At 42.3% G+C, this 21149-nt stretch overlaps 1 protein-coding gene across 1 annotated transcript in view; it reads right to left on the bottom strand.

The window, feature by feature from the left end:
* Positions 1 to 21149, bottom strand: part of LOC138964111 (cortactin-binding protein 2-like) — a 164984-nt gene that overhangs the window by 44312 nt on the left and 99523 nt on the right. The window contains exons 13-18 of the mRNA XM_070335991.1: positions 20303 to 20587; positions 19308 to 19403; positions 15916 to 15992; positions 15473 to 15559; positions 15012 to 15111; positions 3983 to 4129 (exon numbers count right to left, since the gene is read on the bottom strand). Coding sequence (XP_070192092.1) covers positions 3983 to 4129; positions 15012 to 15111; positions 15473 to 15559; positions 15916 to 15992; positions 19308 to 19403; positions 20303 to 20587 — 792 coding nt within the window. The remainder of the gene's footprint in view (positions 1 to 3982; positions 4130 to 15011; positions 15112 to 15472; positions 15560 to 15915; positions 15993 to 19307; positions 19404 to 20302; positions 20588 to 21149) is intronic.

The raw sequence follows: 21149 nt of genomic DNA, 5'->3' as shown, positions 1-21149 counted from the left end.
CCTGGAACAACTTCCTCACACGTTGAACAAGAGACATGCGCCTAGACTGCAAGGCTGCGTCCCTTTTTTGAGTCTGGGCATAATGACAGCGTTGGCTGTTTACATTGTGGACAACAAAGTTTGTTTACAATACCATCAAAGGTTTCCAAATCAACAAGACATCTTCTTGTTTGGGAAGCCTCTGGACCTGGCGCTTTTGACGCGGTGGCTGCTGTGTATGTGTTTGTCTTGAATTGTGTTCGCGTCAAACCGCCAAGAACACACTCTCCTGACGCCGAATTTGATCTGCATGCCACAGCGGTCGATCCAGTTTTTGTGCGCTTTGTCACCGATTGTGTTTTAGTTGTTCTCTTGTCTCTGCAACTCTTCAGGAGTTGTCTTCTCGTACGCTTGCCTTTATTATGTGTTTTTCGGAGCGTTGATCTTTTCACACGAGCCATTTTTCTAAGCCAACTCGGTCGAAAATGAAACGGGGTGAGCAGACGACTTTTGGAACGCGAAAAGCCACGCGAGCCTATCTGACCAATCGTGGCCAGGGATTTACGTCATACCACCTTATATGGAAAGTGTCTGTGGTTTGTTTGTTTGAAAAATAGGGGGGTTTCCGCAGGAGAATCCATATTTAACCGAAAATAACCGCAGAATGACACAGGGGAGAGAACGGCTGTTCAAACGGTATACGACGTTCCCGCATTGGGCGAGCAGAAATGTCTGTTGTCAAGGGTTGAAAATCGTAATTTTTATCGGAACAGTGAATGAAAAGACGGAAAAATTCGCCGGGTTAGTGCAATGAAATATATTTTTAGAGACTTTGATGAATTTGTATAGTGTAATCATATGCATGTCATGAAAGTAGACAGATTGAAAGGTGCAAAACTGCCAACAACTCAAAATGGCTGTGTAAGTCCCATCACTCTAAATTTCAGTGGCGCACTTCGCCTTAAACTTGACGTGAGAGCATATTTTTCAGACCCGTAGCATCTCAAACTGTGTCAATGCTTATAAGTGATTCGGAGTAAGAATATGTAATTTAATTTGCGTCGCTAGCAGGGGCGGAGCAGTTAAGCCCGAGGGGGAGGGTTACAACCTGGGGTCCAGGGGTCGGTAGAGGTGGGGTACCGTGGCAAAGCCCCCCCTGAAGCTGAAGAAATTTAGCTATCTTATAAACAATTTGTGGCTTATCCTTGATTTTAAACATGATCAACTGGTGTCAGCAGCCACTCATTATTTCTTTTAAAGTTAGTATTAAATAATGGCAATTTATCTTCCATGATATCTGCTCCTGACATCATACAGTATGGTTAGAGGGAAGACATGTCGCATAGGAGTGGCAGTTAAAACTGTACAACAAGAAGGGCAAAGCCCATACGACTCACATGCTTGACCTCGACCTTCAGGGTAACTAAACCTAGCAATGACATCATACACTAAGAACTGCTTTACACATTTTTCCTACCAAAATACATGTGACCTTGACCCAAGGTCAAGGTCATCCAAGGTCATGCAACACAAAGCTGTTAATTCAAGACATAGGAAGTACAATGGTGCTTATTGGCTCTTTCTACCATGAGATATGGTCACTTTTAGTGGTTCACTACCTTATTTTGGTCACATTTCATAAGGGTCAAAGTGACCTTGACCTTGATCATATGTGACCAAATGTGTCTCATGATGAAAGCATAACATGTGCCCCACATAATTTTTAAGTTTGAAACAGTTATCTTCCATAGTTCAGGGTCAAGGTCACTTCAAAATATGTATACAATCCAACTTTGAAGAGCTCCTGTGACCTTGACCTTGAAGCAAGGTAAACCAAACTGGTATCAAAAGATGGGGCTTACTTTGCCCTATATATCATATGTAGGTGAGGTATTCAATCTCAAAAACTTCAGAGAAAATGGGAAAAATGTGAAAAATAGCTGTTTTTTAGGCAACATTTATGGCCCCTGCGACCTTGACCTTGAAGCAAGGTCAAGATGCTATGTATGTTTTTTGGGGCCTTGTCATCATACACCATCTTGCCAAATTTGGTACTGATAGACTGAATAGTGTCCAAGAAATATCCAACGTTAAAGTTTTCCGGACGGACGGACGGACGACTCGGGTGAGTACATAGACTCACTTTTGCTTCGCATGTGAGTCAAAAATGATACTGATTAAACAATTAACTCTTCCCCGGCTTTACAGACAGAAACAATAACATAATTCACAAACAGTTTTTTTGTTTTTACAGCCGAGGGGGGGGGGGGGGGGGGTGTTGTTCCGGAACCCCTGTAACTAACCCCCTAATCCGCCCCTGGCTAGTTGGAAACATAGCTTGACTGTTTTCGCAGAAATGGTCACATATAGTCCTCATGGAAATTCAGCCGGCTTTCTCACTTGGGAAAATGAGCTGCCTATGGCGCTACCCATTTTTTACATTTTTCCGCATGTGTGTGTTCATGTTTCCAAGCCCTGAGACTTTCACTGTGAACTTGAGATCTTTATCTTGCGCATGCATGCGTGCAAGCTAGGGTTGTTTGACACCGAGTAGAGTCTGCACAAGTCTGAGTCTGAGAAATCAACCCCTCGCTAATAGCGACAAACTGGTTTCAAAGCAACCTCCTTGCCCTCGTTATGTTGTTCACGCTGAAAGTCAGTGCTACTTGATTTTGCTTTCCAAAATACAAAGTGAACGGGAGCTTCCTTCTTTCTTTTCTTTTTACATTTAGTCAAGTTTTGACTAAATGTTTTAACATAGACAGGGAATAGAGACGATGGTGATGGTGTGTGTGTGTATGTTTCGACCGATTCAGAGAAAACTATCAGTCCGATCTTCATGAAACTTTGTATACAAATTCTCTCAAGTGATACCCCCAGAGTTTTTTTCATTTTTTCGATAAATGTTTTCGATGACGTCATATCCGGCTTTTCGTAAAAGGTGAGGCGGCACTGTCACGCCCTGATTTTTCAACCAAATTAACTGGAATTTTGGTCAAGTAATCTTCAACGAAGTCCGGACAATGGGATTGCATTTCAGCTTGGAAGCTTAAACATTAGTTAATAAGTTTGCTCATTAAAGTCGTCATTAAAATCGAATTGTCAGTGATAGATTAAAAATTATTGCATTGTATACCTCATCTTCTTCTGAATTCAAAAATATATAGATATGTCATGTTTACTCTTAAAATGTGCTCAGAATGTAAAAAAATAGGTTCAGTAACTGAAAAGTACTACGGTCCCATGCATCGCGGAGACGGGCATGGTTAGTGCGAAATGTAGTCTCAGCGATGACTGGTTTTTGGTGTTGATCTTTTGTTGTGGACTGACTAAATGTTTTTATATCGCTTCACACGACTTCTTCAATCTTTCAACTCTCATTATCTTTTTCTATACTCATTTCTTTCTTTTATTTCCTTCTCTTCTTCTTCATTCAAAACCGTTTGAGTGGTTTATGAAAGATCAAAGATTACCACAACAAAGCCACGCTCACGAGTCATTCTGTTCTGAGTCAGTCATCACTGAATGCGCCTTCCGTGAACCAAGCATGCAGGGTGGAACCGCTAGTCTAAAAACGGCACTTAAAACTGCAGTGCATATAAAAATCATTCATCTTTAGTATTAGAAGTTCTGTAACATCTAGCTTGCTTCTCTTCGACTATCGGGCAGGATGTGCCCTACTGCACTAGTTAGTTACTTCCCTTGACCAGTTTCCCACGATTCCCTATGTTCTACATGTATTATGTTTCATCAGCTTGTGGAAAAGGTCAAAAGGCACATGAGGGAGTGCGTGTCATCTGAAGCAATGGTAGATGACAACCCATTACATCAGATTAGACTTGTGATCATACAAATACAAGTTTGTTCAAGGACCCTGACTGAGGGATAGCCACTAACATTATTAAGACCAGAATAAGCTGAGAAAAGACAGTTACGATGCACCATTGACCCTGCTTCTAAGGTTGACAAAATTGACAGCACATCATGGGTATTGAAAGGGTACCTTTGAGGGGGAAGGCGTGCTTCCTGCCTCGCTGTGCCAGAGGGTCAAGAAGAGGGCCGAACAACTCAGCCATGTTCACCTTCTCCAGGTTGTCCAAGATCAGAATGGGGGACACCGCTGTCTCCTCATCACTGCGCAGCAGGCAGCCTGCACATCAGACAGGTACTTAGCACTAACAACAGTCCTGTGTACCGTCAAAGCTCACTGCTTGCCTGTCTCAAGCCTGGTTGAGGGCCTATTTTTCTGATAAAGCTTGTCAATTAGGCTCCAAGCCAGCTAGGCCTACCGTGCACCCCCCTCAGGATCCAGCTTCAGTAGGCTAGAGATATTCATTGGGGTCTACTGAACACGTTTTATCAAGTTCGCCACAAATAAACTCATTCCCACTACTACTTATGCCCCTGTGTTTAAGGGTACCACCTCGAACGCTAAATTTATCTGTGAAATCACAACAATGCACAGCTGCAATGAATGAACAGAGAACCACTTTTTTTTAAATCAAAACAGTTAACTTGATCATAAATCTTGTGAAAAATACCACTTACAGTGTTCAATGTTTGATAGGTTGGCTGCAGTGATGCTTGATAGGCACAAACCATCATTTTCACAGTGCGCAAAGCTTGTCAACTTTGATGAGTAAAGGGTTTCAACCAATTTGGGTTTTCTGTTTCATTTTTTAGAAACTACAATGCCTTTGGATAAGTTCAAGCCACATTTGGAATTTCTGAGAGGATTTGTTGCGACACCAGATGAGATATTTCTCCCCTACCCCCACCCCGGAAACGTGAAATTTTACGAAAACGTCAAAAAACATTTTTTTTTATCAAATATTCATTATAACTTCTCACTGTTTTCCAATCCAATAACAACAGTAATCACATTGACGACCAAAACAGTTCCTTTGCTCATCTTTTAATAGAACTAAAACATTAGTATTCTCTTCTCAAAACTAAAATGTAAAGAACAAAACAAAATGTTCAGATATAGACATCTATTCCAACTGTCCCTTACATATAATGCTCTTGCTTCATAGTTTCCATATCAAAGGTAAATTAACATAAGAAAGACAATCTAAAAACTAATGTTTCTTCATGTAAGTGCTGAATGTTTGCTCATAAATGCAAATGTCTTATGAATCAATTTCAGCTTTATAGAAATACCCCATATTGTTCAATCAATTCAGAACTACAGTGGAAATCTATCATTAAGAAATTCTGAGACACATTTCAAACTTCACTGTGAGCAGACTTTTATAATAAGCAAATCAGGGTGATTGGTTGCCTTCTGCTGCTTTCATGGGGTGAAACTCCCATGTACAATTAATGCCTGTTTTTACCATGAAGACCCTGCCATGGAGGCAGCAACACTCTGATTTCGGGGGACGCATCCTTTGGTATTTTCATGTTTCTATAACCCACCAAACTCTGACATAGATTACAGGATCTTTTCTGTCCATACTTCAGACCTGGGAACCCCTCTTTTGCACTTAAAGTATTCTCAAACAAAGTTAGCGTATTTAAAAAAAAAAAAAAAAAGTCGCATAAGACGAAAATACAACATTTTAGTCAAGCTGTCAAACTCACAGAATGAAACTGAACGCCCTGCATTTTTTCACCAAGACAGTCTACTCATAGCATCATCAGTCCATCGCTCGTGGAAAAGGCAGCGAAATTGACGAGCCAGAATAGCGCGGTAGTGGTTGCGCTGAGCAGAATAGCACGCTTTTCTGTATCTGTATTCTTGTTAACTTTCTGAGCTTGTTTTTAATCCAAACATGTCATATCTATATATTTTTAGAATCAAGAACCGACAAGGAATAAGATGCAAGTGTTTTTAAATCGATTTCGGAAATTTAATTTTAATAATAATTTTCATATTTTAAATTTTCAGAGCTTGTTTTTAATCCAAATATAACATTACCTGCCATTCCGACTTGGTCGTGTGACAGACGTTTTCTTCCACACGAGATTACGTTGATAATCGAGTGTGGAAGAAAACTCTGTCACACGACCAAGTCGGAATAGCATTTATGTCTCACAGCTTCAACAGAGGAGAGAACAAACACGTTTTGTGTACTCAAGCTTGACAAACCTAAACACAGGAGCAGCCATTGTGGAGAGATCTACTTTTTGACGAAAGTGACCGAACAACTGTGAATGACGTCTCGGTGTATGTGAATGACGTCACAGTCATCGTCACAGTCTGTATCTTTTGAAGCATCGCATTCTTCATGACGTCTTTCTGTGTCTGCATCCGCGAAATGTTTGTTCATTCCGGAATCTTTGTCATCTATGTTCAGAGCTCTGTCCTTATAGTTTCAGACTAACAGGCCTCCTGAGCTAGCCACTTTTCAAGGGCAGCTAAATTCGCGTATGGAAACAGTACTGTCGTCTGGGATGCTGTTTTCAGTATTCTGAGCGTTGAAGAATGTGTAAAGAGAAGAAACGATAACAGCAGGAGAAATAGCGATTTCAACGCTCCTGATATTAACTGGTCCTCCAACACCATCGAAGGACACCGATACCCATCAAGAGTAAACAAGAGCATTCTTGACATTGCCGCAGACAATGATCTTGAACAAATAGTAAATTTTCCCACAAGAGAAAACAACACCCTGGATATACTGATGACATCACATCCCACATTTTCTATACGCTGCAAACCCCTACCACCAATAGGCAAAAGTGACCACGACATCGTACTGTACGACACCCTACTTCGCCCAATAAGAAAGAGACCCCCACGACGCAAGATCTACCAGTGGAAGAAGGCGAACGTTGACGCAATTAGAAAGGACCTACGCGAACACGCAGAGGAAGTAAAGGCCAACCCCGCCTTCATCGCAACGAAAGAAAGCTTCTGGGCCCATTTCAAACAAAAAATAGCCCAAGTTATTGAAAAACACGTTCCGACCAAACTCACGCCGCGCAAGCACACTCATCCTTGGATTGACACCGAGATTCGCCGAGCAATTCGAAGGAAGCAGAGAGCGCATAAGAAGGCTAGAAAATCCGGGAAGAAGAAAGATAAGGACAGATACAAACGATTGCAAGCCCAAGCTAGATATGAAATAAGAAGAGCAAGCAAGAGTTACCTTGAGGACATTGTAAGCGAAGACTTCACTAAGGCACCCAAGAAATTCTGGTCGCATGTACGAAGCAAAGGTCAAGACTCATCGGGTATAGCCCCTCTGAAGAGCAAGGATGGCTTCTTAAAGAGCGACAGTGTGAGCAAGGCTGAAATCTTAAACTCTCAATTTCAGTCTGTCTTCACAAATGAGGACATACAAAATATTCCCAACAAAGGCGTGAGCAAGTACCCAGCCATGAAGAATATCCTCGTTGCTGAAGCCGGGGTACTGAAGCTGCTGAGAAACCTCAATCCCCACAAGGCGACTGGACCAGATGAAATACCTGCTTTTCTACTGAAGACAGCAGCTGAAGAAATAGCACCTATTTTAACAAGGATGTTCCAAATGTCGATTGATGGAGGAAAAACACCCCAGGACTGGAAGGAGGCCCTAGTCGTCCCTATATTTAAAAAAGGAGACAAACACCAACCCGCGAATTACCGTCCTGTATCACTCACATCAATCACATGCAAGATCCTCGAACATATAGTCCATAGCACCATAATGCAACATCTTCAAAAGAACAACATCCTTACTGACGTCCAGCACGGTTTTCGGAAGCAACGATCCTGTGAATCCCAGCTCATAGTGACAGTGCACGACATCGCACAAAACCTTGCCAAGAAAAATCAAGTGGACACTGTCCTACTGGATTTTTCGAAAGCTTTCGACAAGGTTCCTCACCAGCGCCTTCAGCACAAACTCCACTATTACGGAGTTCGGGGTTCCACTCTAAACTGGATTCAATCTTTCCTGTCCGACAGAACACAAAGGGTGGCAATCGAGGGCGTCCAATCAACACCAGCACCAGTAACATCAGGCGTGCCCCAAGGCACAGTGCTAGGACCCCTCCTATTCCTGCTATATATTAACGACATGCCAGACGTCGTCAAAAATTCCAAAGTAAAACTGTTTGCTGACGACAGCCTCCTGTTTAGAAACATCTCAAATCAACAAGACCAGATGCTGCTCCAACAAGACCTGGAAGCGCTAGAGAAATGGGAGCAAGAATGGCAAATGGAGTTCAACCCAAGCAAATGTGTGGTAATGAACATCATGCCAAACAAGAATAAGATACTTCTTCCATCCAACTACCACCTCCATGGACAGACTCTTGAAACAACGACAGAGAGTAAATATCTAGGTGTTACTATTACAAGTAACCTTTCTTGGGGCAGGCACGTAGAAACAGCTGCAGCGAAGGGAAACAGGACAGTCGGCTTCCTCCGAAGGAACTTCAAGGAGTGCACTCCAAAAGTGAAAGCGGCAACCTACATCACAATGGTCCGCCCCACCCTTGAGTATGCCTCGACTGTCTGGAATCCGCACGAACAACAGCACAACAACCTGCTCGAGTCAGTCCAAAAAAGAGCGGCCAGATATGTCCACAATAACTACAGGGAAAAAGAGCCTGGCACCGTCACCAACATGCTGACAAACTTAGGATGGAAGAGCCTCGAAGAACGAAGACATAACAGTCGGCTAGCGATGATGTTTAAAATTAAAAATGACATGGTCGGCATTGACAAGACCGCGTTTCTCAAACCATCAGACACGAGAACGAGAGGGAATAGGATCCATCAAGAACAGGACTACCACCCTTCACTGTCCCACTCCTTTTTTCCACGGACAACATCAGAGTGGAACAAGCTCCCGATCTCCACCACATCCGCCCCCTCCCTTGAGTCGTTCATGTCACGACTCGGTGGCAGCAGAGCCCTGCAGCCATCCACCTTCCTCCCATAGCCGTTGATGGATTGTACAAAGTTTTAATTACCCCAAAACCTAGCCAAGCTCCTCTCCACTGCCCTCCTGCACCCCCCATACCACCCCCCCCCCCCCCCCCCCCCCTCCCCCAGCTTTGGCTTTTTAACTTCCTTACACGACTGGCACAGACCGCAATGGGGGCCAACAGTGTATGGACATCACCGCGGGACCTTCAACATCCAAGAAATTGGATCCGGTCCCCCACGGGAAGAAGAAGAAGAAGAAAAGTCGTGTGTAAATTTTTTGGCTTTTGGAGGGACGATTTTGAGTTTGAATCCGTTCTTGCCATGCTCCTAAAGCGTGTAACATACAATCTTGCACACGTTTGCTTTAGTAGTGGCAAAGAAGGAAAGCGTGTGACATATGTATATATTTTAGGAATCAGAAAATGATGAAGAATAAGATGAAATTGTTTTTGAATCGTTTTATAAAAACATAATTTTATTTACAATTTTCAGATTTCAGGGATCATGTGGCCGCCGCGCAAATAAGGGTACCCTCAAAATCGACCAGACAAAAACGGAAGGGCCCAATTAAAAATCAACAAAAAATCACAATAGGCAACACTTTGCAACTTATACATACGAGATGAAAGTCAAATCAATGATCTACCCTGAACAGGTTGATTTGTTTAGCTAGCTTGCGTATTTCGTGTGCTATGCTATTCCTCCTACTGATGCAGGTGTCGATCGCAAGAAGGGCAAAAAACAGGACTTTTTGCATCATTTTTTAGGGGTATCATGACAAAAAGCGCTGCACTTTAGCAGTGACTTGGTGGATTATGCTTTGAAACTTTCAGAATAATTCATAAACATACTGAAGATACTTCGAGCAAAATTTTGGATTGTTACAGATATTTGTTATCTTGAGTAGGAAATGACGCTACTTGTCATTATGATGTAATTAGAGAATATGACCTTAAAAAAAAAGTGGCGAGGCGAGTTTCTGTGTGGGAGGTAGAGGATTCGGTTACAAGGATTGCCGAGGTCGGACGGATGAGTGCGGGGAAGCCAACCATTTGTGATCGATGGGATCCGCGACACAGTGAACGTCAGGCTGTGTTTGACAGTGAACTTCAGGCTGTGTGTGACAATGACTGTAAGCCTGTTTGACATAGATGTATGTAAAGAGATTCATGAAGAAGACATTGCTGAGGCGGACGGATCAATGCTGGGGAGCCAACACTTGTGATCAACAGGATCCACGACAGCTATTCTATATTCAGTAAACTGAATGATACATGTGAAACATAATTAATATCGAAGTGGACCTGAGTCAAAGTGAATTAACAATAAAATAAATCAATATTAAATAAGGATAGACAAGGCAAGAAAATGAGATCGTGTGTTGGATGGGAAGGGATAAGTGGGTGTGGTAGGTGGTAGGTGAGGGAAGGTGGGAAAGAAAATATTTAGTTTGCAGATGAATCCCACGTATGCATGCGCGCTCACACACACATAGAATAGCCTCCCTTACCCAAGTAACACGCATATTGAATTCCCACTGGTTTCCCAGTGGTGAATAAGTGGGAAGAGGATGGGAGAGTGGGCCCACTCCCATCCCACAGAACTCCCACAGTCAAAGCTATGGGAAAAAAGTGGTGTAGACCTGGGCCGTCCCTTAGTCTCTGGGAAACAAGCTTGCACTTCGACAGAAATGGGATAAAAGTGGGAATTCCCTCTTCGTTCCCACACAGCGTGCGAGGAAAATGTTCCGACGCTGCGAGCGCGAGTCACGTCGCGAGTCTGCAAGTTGCCCCATCGAGATCGGTGACGTTACAGCACACGCTGTTTACACTAGACTTGTTTAAATCGTAGCAAACGTTGAAGAATACTATCATTCAAAATACACCGAAGTATTTTATGTGTGTGTAATTATTGCAGTTCTCTTAATAACAACTGTTGTCTCTAGAATGGTTTATTTACTCACGTGATGACTAAATATTTTCAAGGATTTTTGTTTTCACTGCGGGACTATTATTCTGCCCTGTTCAGTTCCGCGTTGGGCCTGCCGATTGAGAGTGTTTGAAATTTGCTACAATTGCCGGCGAATATACTGTGAATACGTTCCGTGCGCGCGAGTATTGCATGTGCATGGATCAAAGATTACATCTGAAGAACACCGAGTAATACAATGGCAGCTTCATATTCAACAAAGCGAAGACGATTAGTGGGATTACTGTCAAACTCGAAGGTTGATGAACGCATCAACACGGCTTTCCCACGTGGCTGCGCGCGCGCTCGTAATCCAGCGTCAAGTTGATTGGATTGGATTGGATTGGATAAGATTTACAGTCCAGTGAGGTTACCCTCATGGAAATTCGGGCTGCTTTCTCCCTGGGGAAAGCGAGCTGCCATACAATACGGCGCTACCCATATATTTTATTTTTTTTCCTGCATGCGTGTATTCATGTTTTCCTGAGTCTTAATGCCGTGTGAGATGGAATCTTTACTTTATTCCAAGTCCCACGGGTATTTGATGGACATTTCTATCTATGCCTATGCAATTTTGCCAGGAAAGACCCTTTTGTCAATCGTGGGATCTTTAACGTGCACACCCCAATGTAGTGTACACGAAGGGACCTCGGTTTTTCGTCTCATCCGAAAGACTAGCACTTGAACCCACCACCTAGGTTAGGAAAGGGGGGAGAAAATTGCGGCCTGACCCAGGCCTGAACACGCAACCTCTCGCTTCCAAGCGCAAGTGCGTTACCACTCGGCCACCCAGTCCATAATGATTTGAGTGATTAAAAACTAGTGTGTGTGTGCTTGAATATTTATCTGTGTGTATCAGTTGTTCTTGGTTTTTTGAGTCACTTGAGAAAAAGTGACTATGTAATCGGTCAGTGTTAGTCTGTCCGGCCAGCCGTCCGGCCGGCCGTCCGTCCGTAGACACCACCTTAACGTTGGACTTTTCTCGGAAACTATCAAAGCGATCGGGCTCATATTTTGTTTAGTCGTGACCTCCAATGACCTCTACACTTTAACGATGGTTTCGTTGACCTTTGACCTTTTTCAAGGTCACAGGTCAGCGTCAAAGGAAAAATTAGACATTTTATATCTTTGACAAAGTTCATCGGATGTGATTGAAACTTTGTAGGATTATTCTTTACATCAAAGTATTTACATCTGTAGCCTTTTACGAACGTTATCAGAAAAACAAGGGAGATAACTAGCCTTTTCTGTTCGGCAACACACAACTTAACGTTGGGCTTTTCTCGGAAACTATAAAAGTGACCGGGCTCAAATTTTATGTGAACGTGACTCATTGTGTTGTGAATAGCAATTTCTTCCTGTCCATCTGATGCCTCATATAATATTCAGAACTGCGAAAGTGACTCGATCGAGCGTTTGCTCTTCTTGTCTTTTTTTTTATACATTGATGATTTTTAAATTCGCAGGACTCTGCACGGCCGCGCATAGCTTGCCTCTTTACTTTTAGCAACACCAGCTGCGCTACCGCGGATCTAATCTCCTGAGCAGCCTGCGAGCCACCGAGAGCTGCCAGCGGCGAGCACGCTGTTACGCGATACCCCAGCCGTCAGCGGGCTGATACTGCTCTTTCAGTCTGCGCGGGGAAACACACTGCCTTTGTTTCAATAGACAAAATAATCTTCCCATTCATGCAGTTGCAACACTCTTGATCTCATCACATAGTCCAGTGAACACAGTTTACATAGATACCAAACACTCCTGGAGAAATGTGAGCGTGATTTGCACTAAGCCCGTTATAATGCATGCATTCTACACGTCTTACAGCACAGTCACATGTACACAACACAAACAAGCACTAACTTCCACCCATGCTGTGTGGTGCATGTAAGATTTTTGACAGAAGAAATTAGGTACTAGCGTGACTACAGTTTAGCCTCTCTACGAATCACTCACTGAATTTTGGAAAACACGTCATCAGCGCTGTGGAGGTCGGGGTCAATAAACAGACTGGTTCCACACTGTCTGCGGCGCGTACTCCAGTTTCGAGTTGGTTCACACAGACAGTTAGCGAGCCAAAGGCCGTTTGTCAGTTCTTTGTGCCACTGGTTTATCCACTCCTTATTCGCCTAGTATTACTATTAGCTACCAGAAATTTTACTGTCCGATTTTGGTTTCTCTGAGATCTTTCACCACAGATTATACAAAGAGCATTTAGTTTTTCTAAATGACTTGATTCCGAGTGCACTGTGGCATCCATGTTTGTACAGAAGCTTCTCTATACACTAGTTTTATTTCTGTCTCAATAACATAACAAGAAGAGCAAACGCTCGATCGAGTCACTTTCGCAGTTCTGAATATTATATGAGGCATCAGATGGACAGGAAGAAATTGCTATTCACAACACAATGAGTCACGTTCACATAAAATTTGAGCCCGGTCACTTTTATAGTTTCCGAGAAAAGCCCAACGTTAAGTTGTGTGTTGCCGAACAGAAAAGGCTAGTTATCTCCCTTGTTTTTCTGATAACGTTCGTAAAAGGCTACAGATGTAAATACTTTGATGTAAAGAATAATCCTACAAAGTTTCAATCACATCCGATGAACTTTGTCAAAGATATAAAATGTCTAATTTTTCCTTTGACGCTGACCTGTGACCTTGAAAAAGGTCAAAGGTCAACGAAACCATCGTTAAAGTGTAGAGGTCATTGGAGGTCACGACTAAACAAAATATGAGCCCGATCGCTTTGATAGTTTCCGAGAAAAGTCCAACGTTAAGGTGGTGTCTACGGACGGCCGGCCGGCCGGACGGCCGGCCGGACGGCCGGCCGGACGGCCGGCCGGACAGACTAACACTGACCGATTACATAGAGTCACTTTTTCTCAAGTGACTCAACAAGAGTGTCCCCGAAAATCTCTCAGTCACATACTAAAGAGCACACATCAAGCAACTGGAATCATAAATGATACATATTGGCACACAAATCGTGATGCACAAGATAATCCATTTTGAGAACACAAGAGACAGCCGCAGACCAGTATACTCCACAACACAGAAAATAGACTATACACAGGTTATACTTCTGTCTAAATTACATTACTCTAAAGGGTGTTGTCGGAAATCTGTCAGTCACATTATAAAACACACACACATAGCAATTGGAATCAGCAATTGATATCGGCACAAAAATCGTGATGTAGAAGATAATCCACTTTGAAAACACAAGAGACAGCAGCGGACCAGTATACTCCACAACACAGAAAATAGACTATACACAGGTTATACTTCTGTCTAAATTACATTACTCTAAAGGGTGTTGTCGGAAATCTGTCAGTCACATTATAAAACACACACACATAGCAATTGGAATCAGCAATTGATATCGGCACAACAACTGTGATGTAGAAGATAATCCACTTTGAAAACACAAGAGACAGCAGCAGACCAGTGTACTCCTCAATACAGAAAACAGAACAAATTCCTGAGCCAAGGAGTGACCTAGAAACACTGGCTGCCAGCCTCAGCTCTTATCACTAGCCTGGCGGGTCAAATTACAGCATGCAGCTGGAAAAACTTAAGCGGTGGTTTTGGGCAGAATTCGTGAGCCGTGTCTGAGACGTTCGCAAGAACCCAGTCCTCTACGGAAGTCAGAAGAAGAAGAATTAAGAAGAAGTCCCACACGTTTCCGATATAAACCCCACTTGTTTCCCACCTGAATCCCACTCGCTTCCCACCTGAATCCCACTCGTTTTCCACCCGTGAATCCCACTCGTGCCCCACCCTGATCCCACTCGTGCCCCACCCGTTTCCCAGTCGTGTCCAACCCGTTTCCCACTGGTGTCCCATTTTCTTCCCACTGGGCTCCCACTGGAAGTCGTAATCAAATCCCACATGGCGCCCATGTGGGATTTCCCACAACGTCACCATGTGGGATCCCACTTGGGGCCCACATGGGATCCATGTGGGAAGGTTACTTGGGTACTTCTCTGTCTATTTGTTTTGGTTTGTGAATCAAAACATCTGTAGTTCTTCTTTCTGTTCTATCGTCCGTCTTCTTCTTTTATCCGCTTTGTTTCGTGTTCTGTGTTCCTGAGGAAGGCCCTAGGGTCGAAACGTCGAAAATTGCGAATTGTATCGTCTTCATTAACACGTGAGTACAGTATTTATTTGGTCTTTTAATATGAAGTAAAGAAAGTGTTACCTTTCTGCTTGAGGTAGGCTATAAGATGGTCATGAGTGGTTTTGCTGGACAGTTTCAGCTGGTAAATCGCTGGCTTTTCTCCCTTCATCTTCCAGTCAGACTGACAAGTCAACAAAAATTGCATGCTTTACAATTATCTCACACTCCTAACTCTTGGATTTTGAAATTCTAGTGTACACCTTTCAGCTGATTCTTTCCCGGTTTCGTTCTTTCTTTATTGCTTCCCCTCTTATAGTGCTAAAACTTTAACAGCAATTTTTTTTTTTACAGAAATCTACTAAAACTATTTAATGTTAGATCCTTTTGCAGTATATCTCAAGAAAATAACACATACTTTTATGATTTGAACTTGTTTATAAGAAGCAAATGCAATTAAAAACAAAAATAAATAGATATAAGGCAATGTTGCTGCAACAAAAACAGCAAAGAAAGAAAGGAACAAGTGGAATGTGATGACTCACAGCGATGCACTGTGCAAGACGCCGCACCAGGTAGGACTTGCCACTGTTCACTGGACCGTGGAATACCACACTCTTGTACTGCTCTAGCTGCACACACACACACACATGCACACACATGCACACACACACACACACACACACACACACACACACACACACTCCATGTCTGGTTAAGTAGTCAAATAAACTCAAAAGTTAATTTTTATATATGCACAGTATTCTTGATGGATAATAATAATAAAATCCCTTCACACTGACTATACACACAAAGAAGGTGATACACGTAGAAACATATATCTTGCATTTACATATCACAAAAACTGTCCTGACAAGCAACCAGTTAAGGGCAGTAACAAAGAGTGTATCAATGGACATAGCAAAGGTAGATGGTGTGGAAAGAAGAGAGAGAAATGTGGGGAGCAGAAGTGTGGATGATGGCTTACCAGACGCAGGTAGTCATGCAGCACAGACAGAGGGTGCAGGATGTCAAACGCTATCAGCTCACACAGGTTGTCAGTGTCTGCAGCACCATGTCACACACACAATTGGTCAACAGCGTCATTCCACACGGTGGACAACCCCACCCCCCCCCTCTCACTTTAGGGCTCCCCACCCTATTTCAGACACTGCTTTATCCATTGTTTTGTTCATAACCTATGTCAGTTTACTTCCGTTTTTTATGATTTAACATAGACGGGGAATCGAGATGAGGGTTGTGGTGTGTGTGTGTGTGTGTGTGTGTGTGTGTGTGTGTGTGTGTGTGTGTGTATAGATCGGTTCCGAGAAAACTTCTGGACCGATGTTCATGAGATTTCAAATGAGAGTTACTGGGTATAATATCCCCACATCATTTTTTTCTTTTATCCGATAAATGTCTTTGATGACGTCATATCCGGCATTTAGTGAAACTTGAGGCGGCACTGTCACGCCCTCATTTTTCAACCAAATTGGTTGAAATTTTGGTTAACTCATATATATCCGTACCCACTCATATGGCTCTATCTGACCAGGTATGGATATATTCGGTCAGACTGTTAGCTTCAGTCGCTTCCTGTAACGTCGATGTAACGCCTGCTTTCCAACGTTTTGATACACAGTTACTACAATTCTGAGTGACCTGCTGCAGCACAGCTGGTCTCGGCTAAAATAAAACGGGGTCAACATAGGTGGGGTAGAAAGTGTTAAGTAATCTTTGACGAAGCCCGGACTTTGGTATTGCATTTCAGCGTGGAGGCTTAAAAAATAATTAGTTAGTTTGCTCATTAAAGTTGTCATTAAAATCAAATTTTCGCAAACAGATTTAAAATTGATTGCATCGTATTCTTTATTAAATTATGAATCTAAAAATATATACATATGTCATGTTTACTCTTAAAATGTTATCACAATTACTGAAAATAGGTTAATTAGTACTACGATAAAAATGTAAGAAATCGATCCAAAAAGGGTTTCATCTTATTCTTTATCATTTCCTGATTCCAAAAACATATAGATGTAACACGTTTTATTCAAAACAAGCTCAGAAAGTTAAAAAGAATACAGAAAAGCGCACTTTCCTCTTTACTGCAGTACGCTATTGCGCTATTCTGCCTTGTCAATTTCACTTCGTGTTGCACGGGAAATGTGCCGCGGGGAATGACAAAGCTGTATTGTCTCGGTGAAAAAAATGCAGTGTGTTCAGTTTTATTCTGTGAGTTCAACAGCTTGACTAAATGTAGTAATTTTGCCTTACGCGACTTGCTTTTTTTTAGATTAGATTCCCTCCCTTTAGAGACCTGATTTTGGGTGATCTTGAAAGTTGGAATCCCACTGCACTCCACAACTCAATTTCTTTGTTTAACTTACACTCTCACACATGTAAATCAAAACAACCAGAAGTATTCAGCTGCTTACATACTGTACTTTCATTACACATGACTATGTAGTATTGAATTACAATCCCTTATGGAGAAAAAAGACAGAAGACAAAAGGAACAGCACTCCAAACAATGACAAGTTATCAAACAGTTCAGGCGCAGTCAAGTCCAGACTCCCTTATTTTTAAGGGAGGGGGAATTTGAGCCCCTGTCAGTTACTCCAGTACACGCGTTCGGAATGCACGATAAGCGTGTGCTTGATACGGTTAGTTAAACACTTCCCCTCGGCCTTTGGGAACTTGACACTGATAGCCGAAGGCGCAGCTCCTGTGCCCAGTCCATAAAACATGAGGCACATACAATACACGCACAGGGGTAGAGGAGACGAAATAGGTGAACAAGAATAATCAGATATGTAATAGTTTTACTGCATTATAACAAACATTTAGTGTTAATGCTGCTACTTTAAATTAAAGCCATGCTTTTTTTGTTTAAACTGTGGCGTAATTTTCTGGTTTTGCTTTTGTATCCGAGGTTGTAAGAATTTACATGACAAATACAGGAATGTGATCATGCAGCCGAGTTGCAATGAGAAAGGCAACACAGATTCAGGCAGTTCGAGTTCATCATTGTCTGCTGTTGGTCTTTGAGCAGTCGCTGTTATTCAGAATAGTCCGGCGCCTGTGGGTGGACATGAATTGCGAAAGCCGTTCCGAGAAGGGTATAAAAATGTTTATCAATTTTAAAAGGAATATAAAAAGGGAAAACACCAATCTACATACAAGTAAAGGCTGTAGTTATCTGTTTGTCGGGAAAAAGGTCAATGTATTAAATATTTTCCTTACACACTGGGTGTAAAAGAGAAATCATACAGCTCAGCAACTTTTCAGTAAATGCGGTACATGCAGATACACACACGAAATCAGCGGCAGCATGAACGGAAAGCCGAATTTCGATCACAATTTTGAAGTTATAATTGAAAACAATGAGAGGTTGAAAGGAATGAGCTCTGTCTGAAATAAATAATTATAAACTGCTCAGTTATTTTGTTTTCGTTGGCAAACAATTTCACACACTTATTGCAGAAATAGTGACACTCTCTGCATTAGCTTGTACTATTCCTATATTTGTTTTAATCCTGTAATCAATGTGTAAGCAATCAAAATTACTGCAGGCCTGAATATATTATGTTATATGTTTTCTTGATCATTACCAGTATTCTATATTATACGTCAAGAGCAACTATTAATTACTAGATACTCATGCAAGGATAAACATAGGGTTGTTTTATTCTTTACATCGCTAAGTTTTAATGCTTTGTTACTTCTTTTTTTTTAACAACATTTTGATTTCAATTCCGGCTCCTATTCAAACAATTATGATTATAACTTGTCTTTCTGTTTTTATCTACCGCAGTCTTCTTTCGTTTCTCCGTTTTCTGTAAACTGGGTTTTTTATCGAGATGAACACTCATACAAACACGAAGTCAAAAACCCGGGCCTCGTTTGAGCCGTGACACAGGGAAATCTGTACGGCAAACCTCTGCAGCCCTGCAGAGAGAAATTCTCTCCAGAGTCTGCGGAGTTGTCAGCGTTTTGAAACTTGATAGTCTGCTACCGACAGTGGGAAAGTTTCTTGACCGCAGCATGGCAGGTCAAAATAACACACTGGGACCGAAGCGGCGGTGGAGCTTAATTGATGCCGACATGGTTGCTGCACAAACGGCCAGCTAAGCCACACCTCCTACTGGCACGTGCTATGACTGAGTCTGAATTGCAAAGGGCCCATGTCCTCATTCACAGATACTGGCCAGAGACTTCACTGAAAAAGATAAGTCACAAATGCCTCTCAAATCTGATAGGAAAAAAACAACAGAAAGCAATCATCCCCTCTGCTTTTGTTGTTGTGTGTGATGGTTTGTTTCTTTACTTGTTAATTTGCGTGTGTGCCCCAGGTGCTGGAAGATGAGCAACACTAACCATCAATGACGATGGCCACTCTTTTGTCTGAATTGTTGCTGGCCATACTGTAAGGCAGCTTATCTGTCTGCATACCAGGGCTCCAGCGGTAAAATCCTGTCAACAACAATACAAATTGTGCCCACTACAAGATCACTACCTTGGCACATAGAGTAATTTTGGGGAAAATGTCATTTATTAGAACAGTACACACAAAAACACAAACGTTGCTCGCAGCAAACAACTGTAAATGTCCTCACACTTTTGTCATCACATTCCTCACCAACCTCTCTCAAGCTCAAGAGGGCAATGCCATATGTTGCACCAGATTCAGTAATATGATGAAATGGGATTTTCATCCCCTTGAAGAACGTCCTCATTCAGAACATGGAATTTAGACGGTTGATCATTTTTAGCGCTTCAACAGTTTCATTTCCAGCAAAATGGCTCAGTCAACCCAAGAACCAAAGAGGGATTATCCGAGTTCAACAGTAAGTGAATAAAATAAAAGCCTACACATACAAAATAAACATCTTTCTTTCTTTCTTTATTTGGTGTTTAACGTCGTTTTCAACCATTCAAGGTTATATCACGACGGGGGAAGGGGGGAGATGGGATAGGGGAAAGGGAGGAGATGGGATAGAGCCACTTGTTAATTGTTTCTTGTTCACAAAAGCACTAATCAAAAAATTGCTCCAGCTAGGGCCTTGCAACGTAGTACAATATATGACCTTACTGGGAGAATGCAAGTTTCCAGTACAAAGGACGTAACATTTCTTACATATTGCTCGACTAAAATCTTTACAAACATTGACTATATTCTATACAAGAAACACTTAACAAGGGTAAAAGGAGAAACAGAACCTGGTAGTCGCCTCTTACGACATGCTGGTTAGCATCGGGTAAATTCTTTCTCGTCCCAACCAATATGGGACTCCCCCTAACCCGCGGGGGGTACAAAATAAACAACAGAAGATGTTTCAGAAAGAGTGAAGCACAAAGTCAGTCCGACTCACCAATCTCAAACATATTGACGCGTGCCATTGAGATACCCAGGGTGAAGGTGTTGGTGGCGTCAGCACCAGACTCGGCCTCCATGCGCGCCAGGCGTCGTGTGCGCAGCCCTCGGTCCAGCTCAGCCAGGAAATGGGTGAGCACAGCGCGCAGCTCGTCCTCTAGCTGCGGCCAGGAGGTGCACACACTGAGCTCCACGTTGCCGATCCGTGTGCAGCTGACAGTGGCTCCCTCCAGCTGTACTTTCAGCTCCACCACCAGGCTCACTCTTCCACCATTCTCATCATCTACCAGAAAGCAAACAAACTTTGTGTTCTGTGTTTTCTAGTTCCATATTGATTACGGTAACTTCTCGTTAGGTCTACTCCCATTTTTTCTACTCAGCTTTTTTGCGAAAGCCCACAAGGTCTACTCCCAGTTGATCATTTGTCTACTGATAAAATTGCCAACATGTCCCAAAATGTCTACTCTTGTGAGTCTGCATGTTTGTTTTTGTGTGTGTGTTTTTTCTCTTGTTTTTGTCATGTTGTTGTGTTTTGATGTGTTTATTATATGTTGTTTGTAGTTTTGGTGTGTGTCCATCAATGTCTGTATGTTTGTTTTTTTGTTTTTGTGGTTTTTGGCTCACGTAAGTGTAGCCTATGCGATGCTAAACTTTGTCTGTCTGTGCGTGTGTATGTGTGTGTGTGTGTGTGTAATAGAAACTTTAACATTTGACTAAACACCGAAATACTAATTTTACCTGGTTATTATCCAAGCAACAGCTTCAAAATATTGAAGCAATGATCAACATTTCGTCGGCACGTATGTAGTTAAAGTGTGTATCCAAAGAAAACGGGTGGTGGGGGG

Source organism: Littorina saxatilis, linkage group LG4 (assembly GCF_037325665.1).
Source record: "Littorina saxatilis isolate snail1 linkage group LG4, US_GU_Lsax_2.0, whole genome shotgun sequence".
NCBI lineage: Eukaryota > Metazoa > Mollusca > Gastropoda > Littorinimorpha > Littorinidae > Littorina > Littorina saxatilis.
The sequence above is the reverse complement of the archived record's forward strand: the minus strand, read 5'-3'. Positions and strand labels throughout refer to the sequence as shown.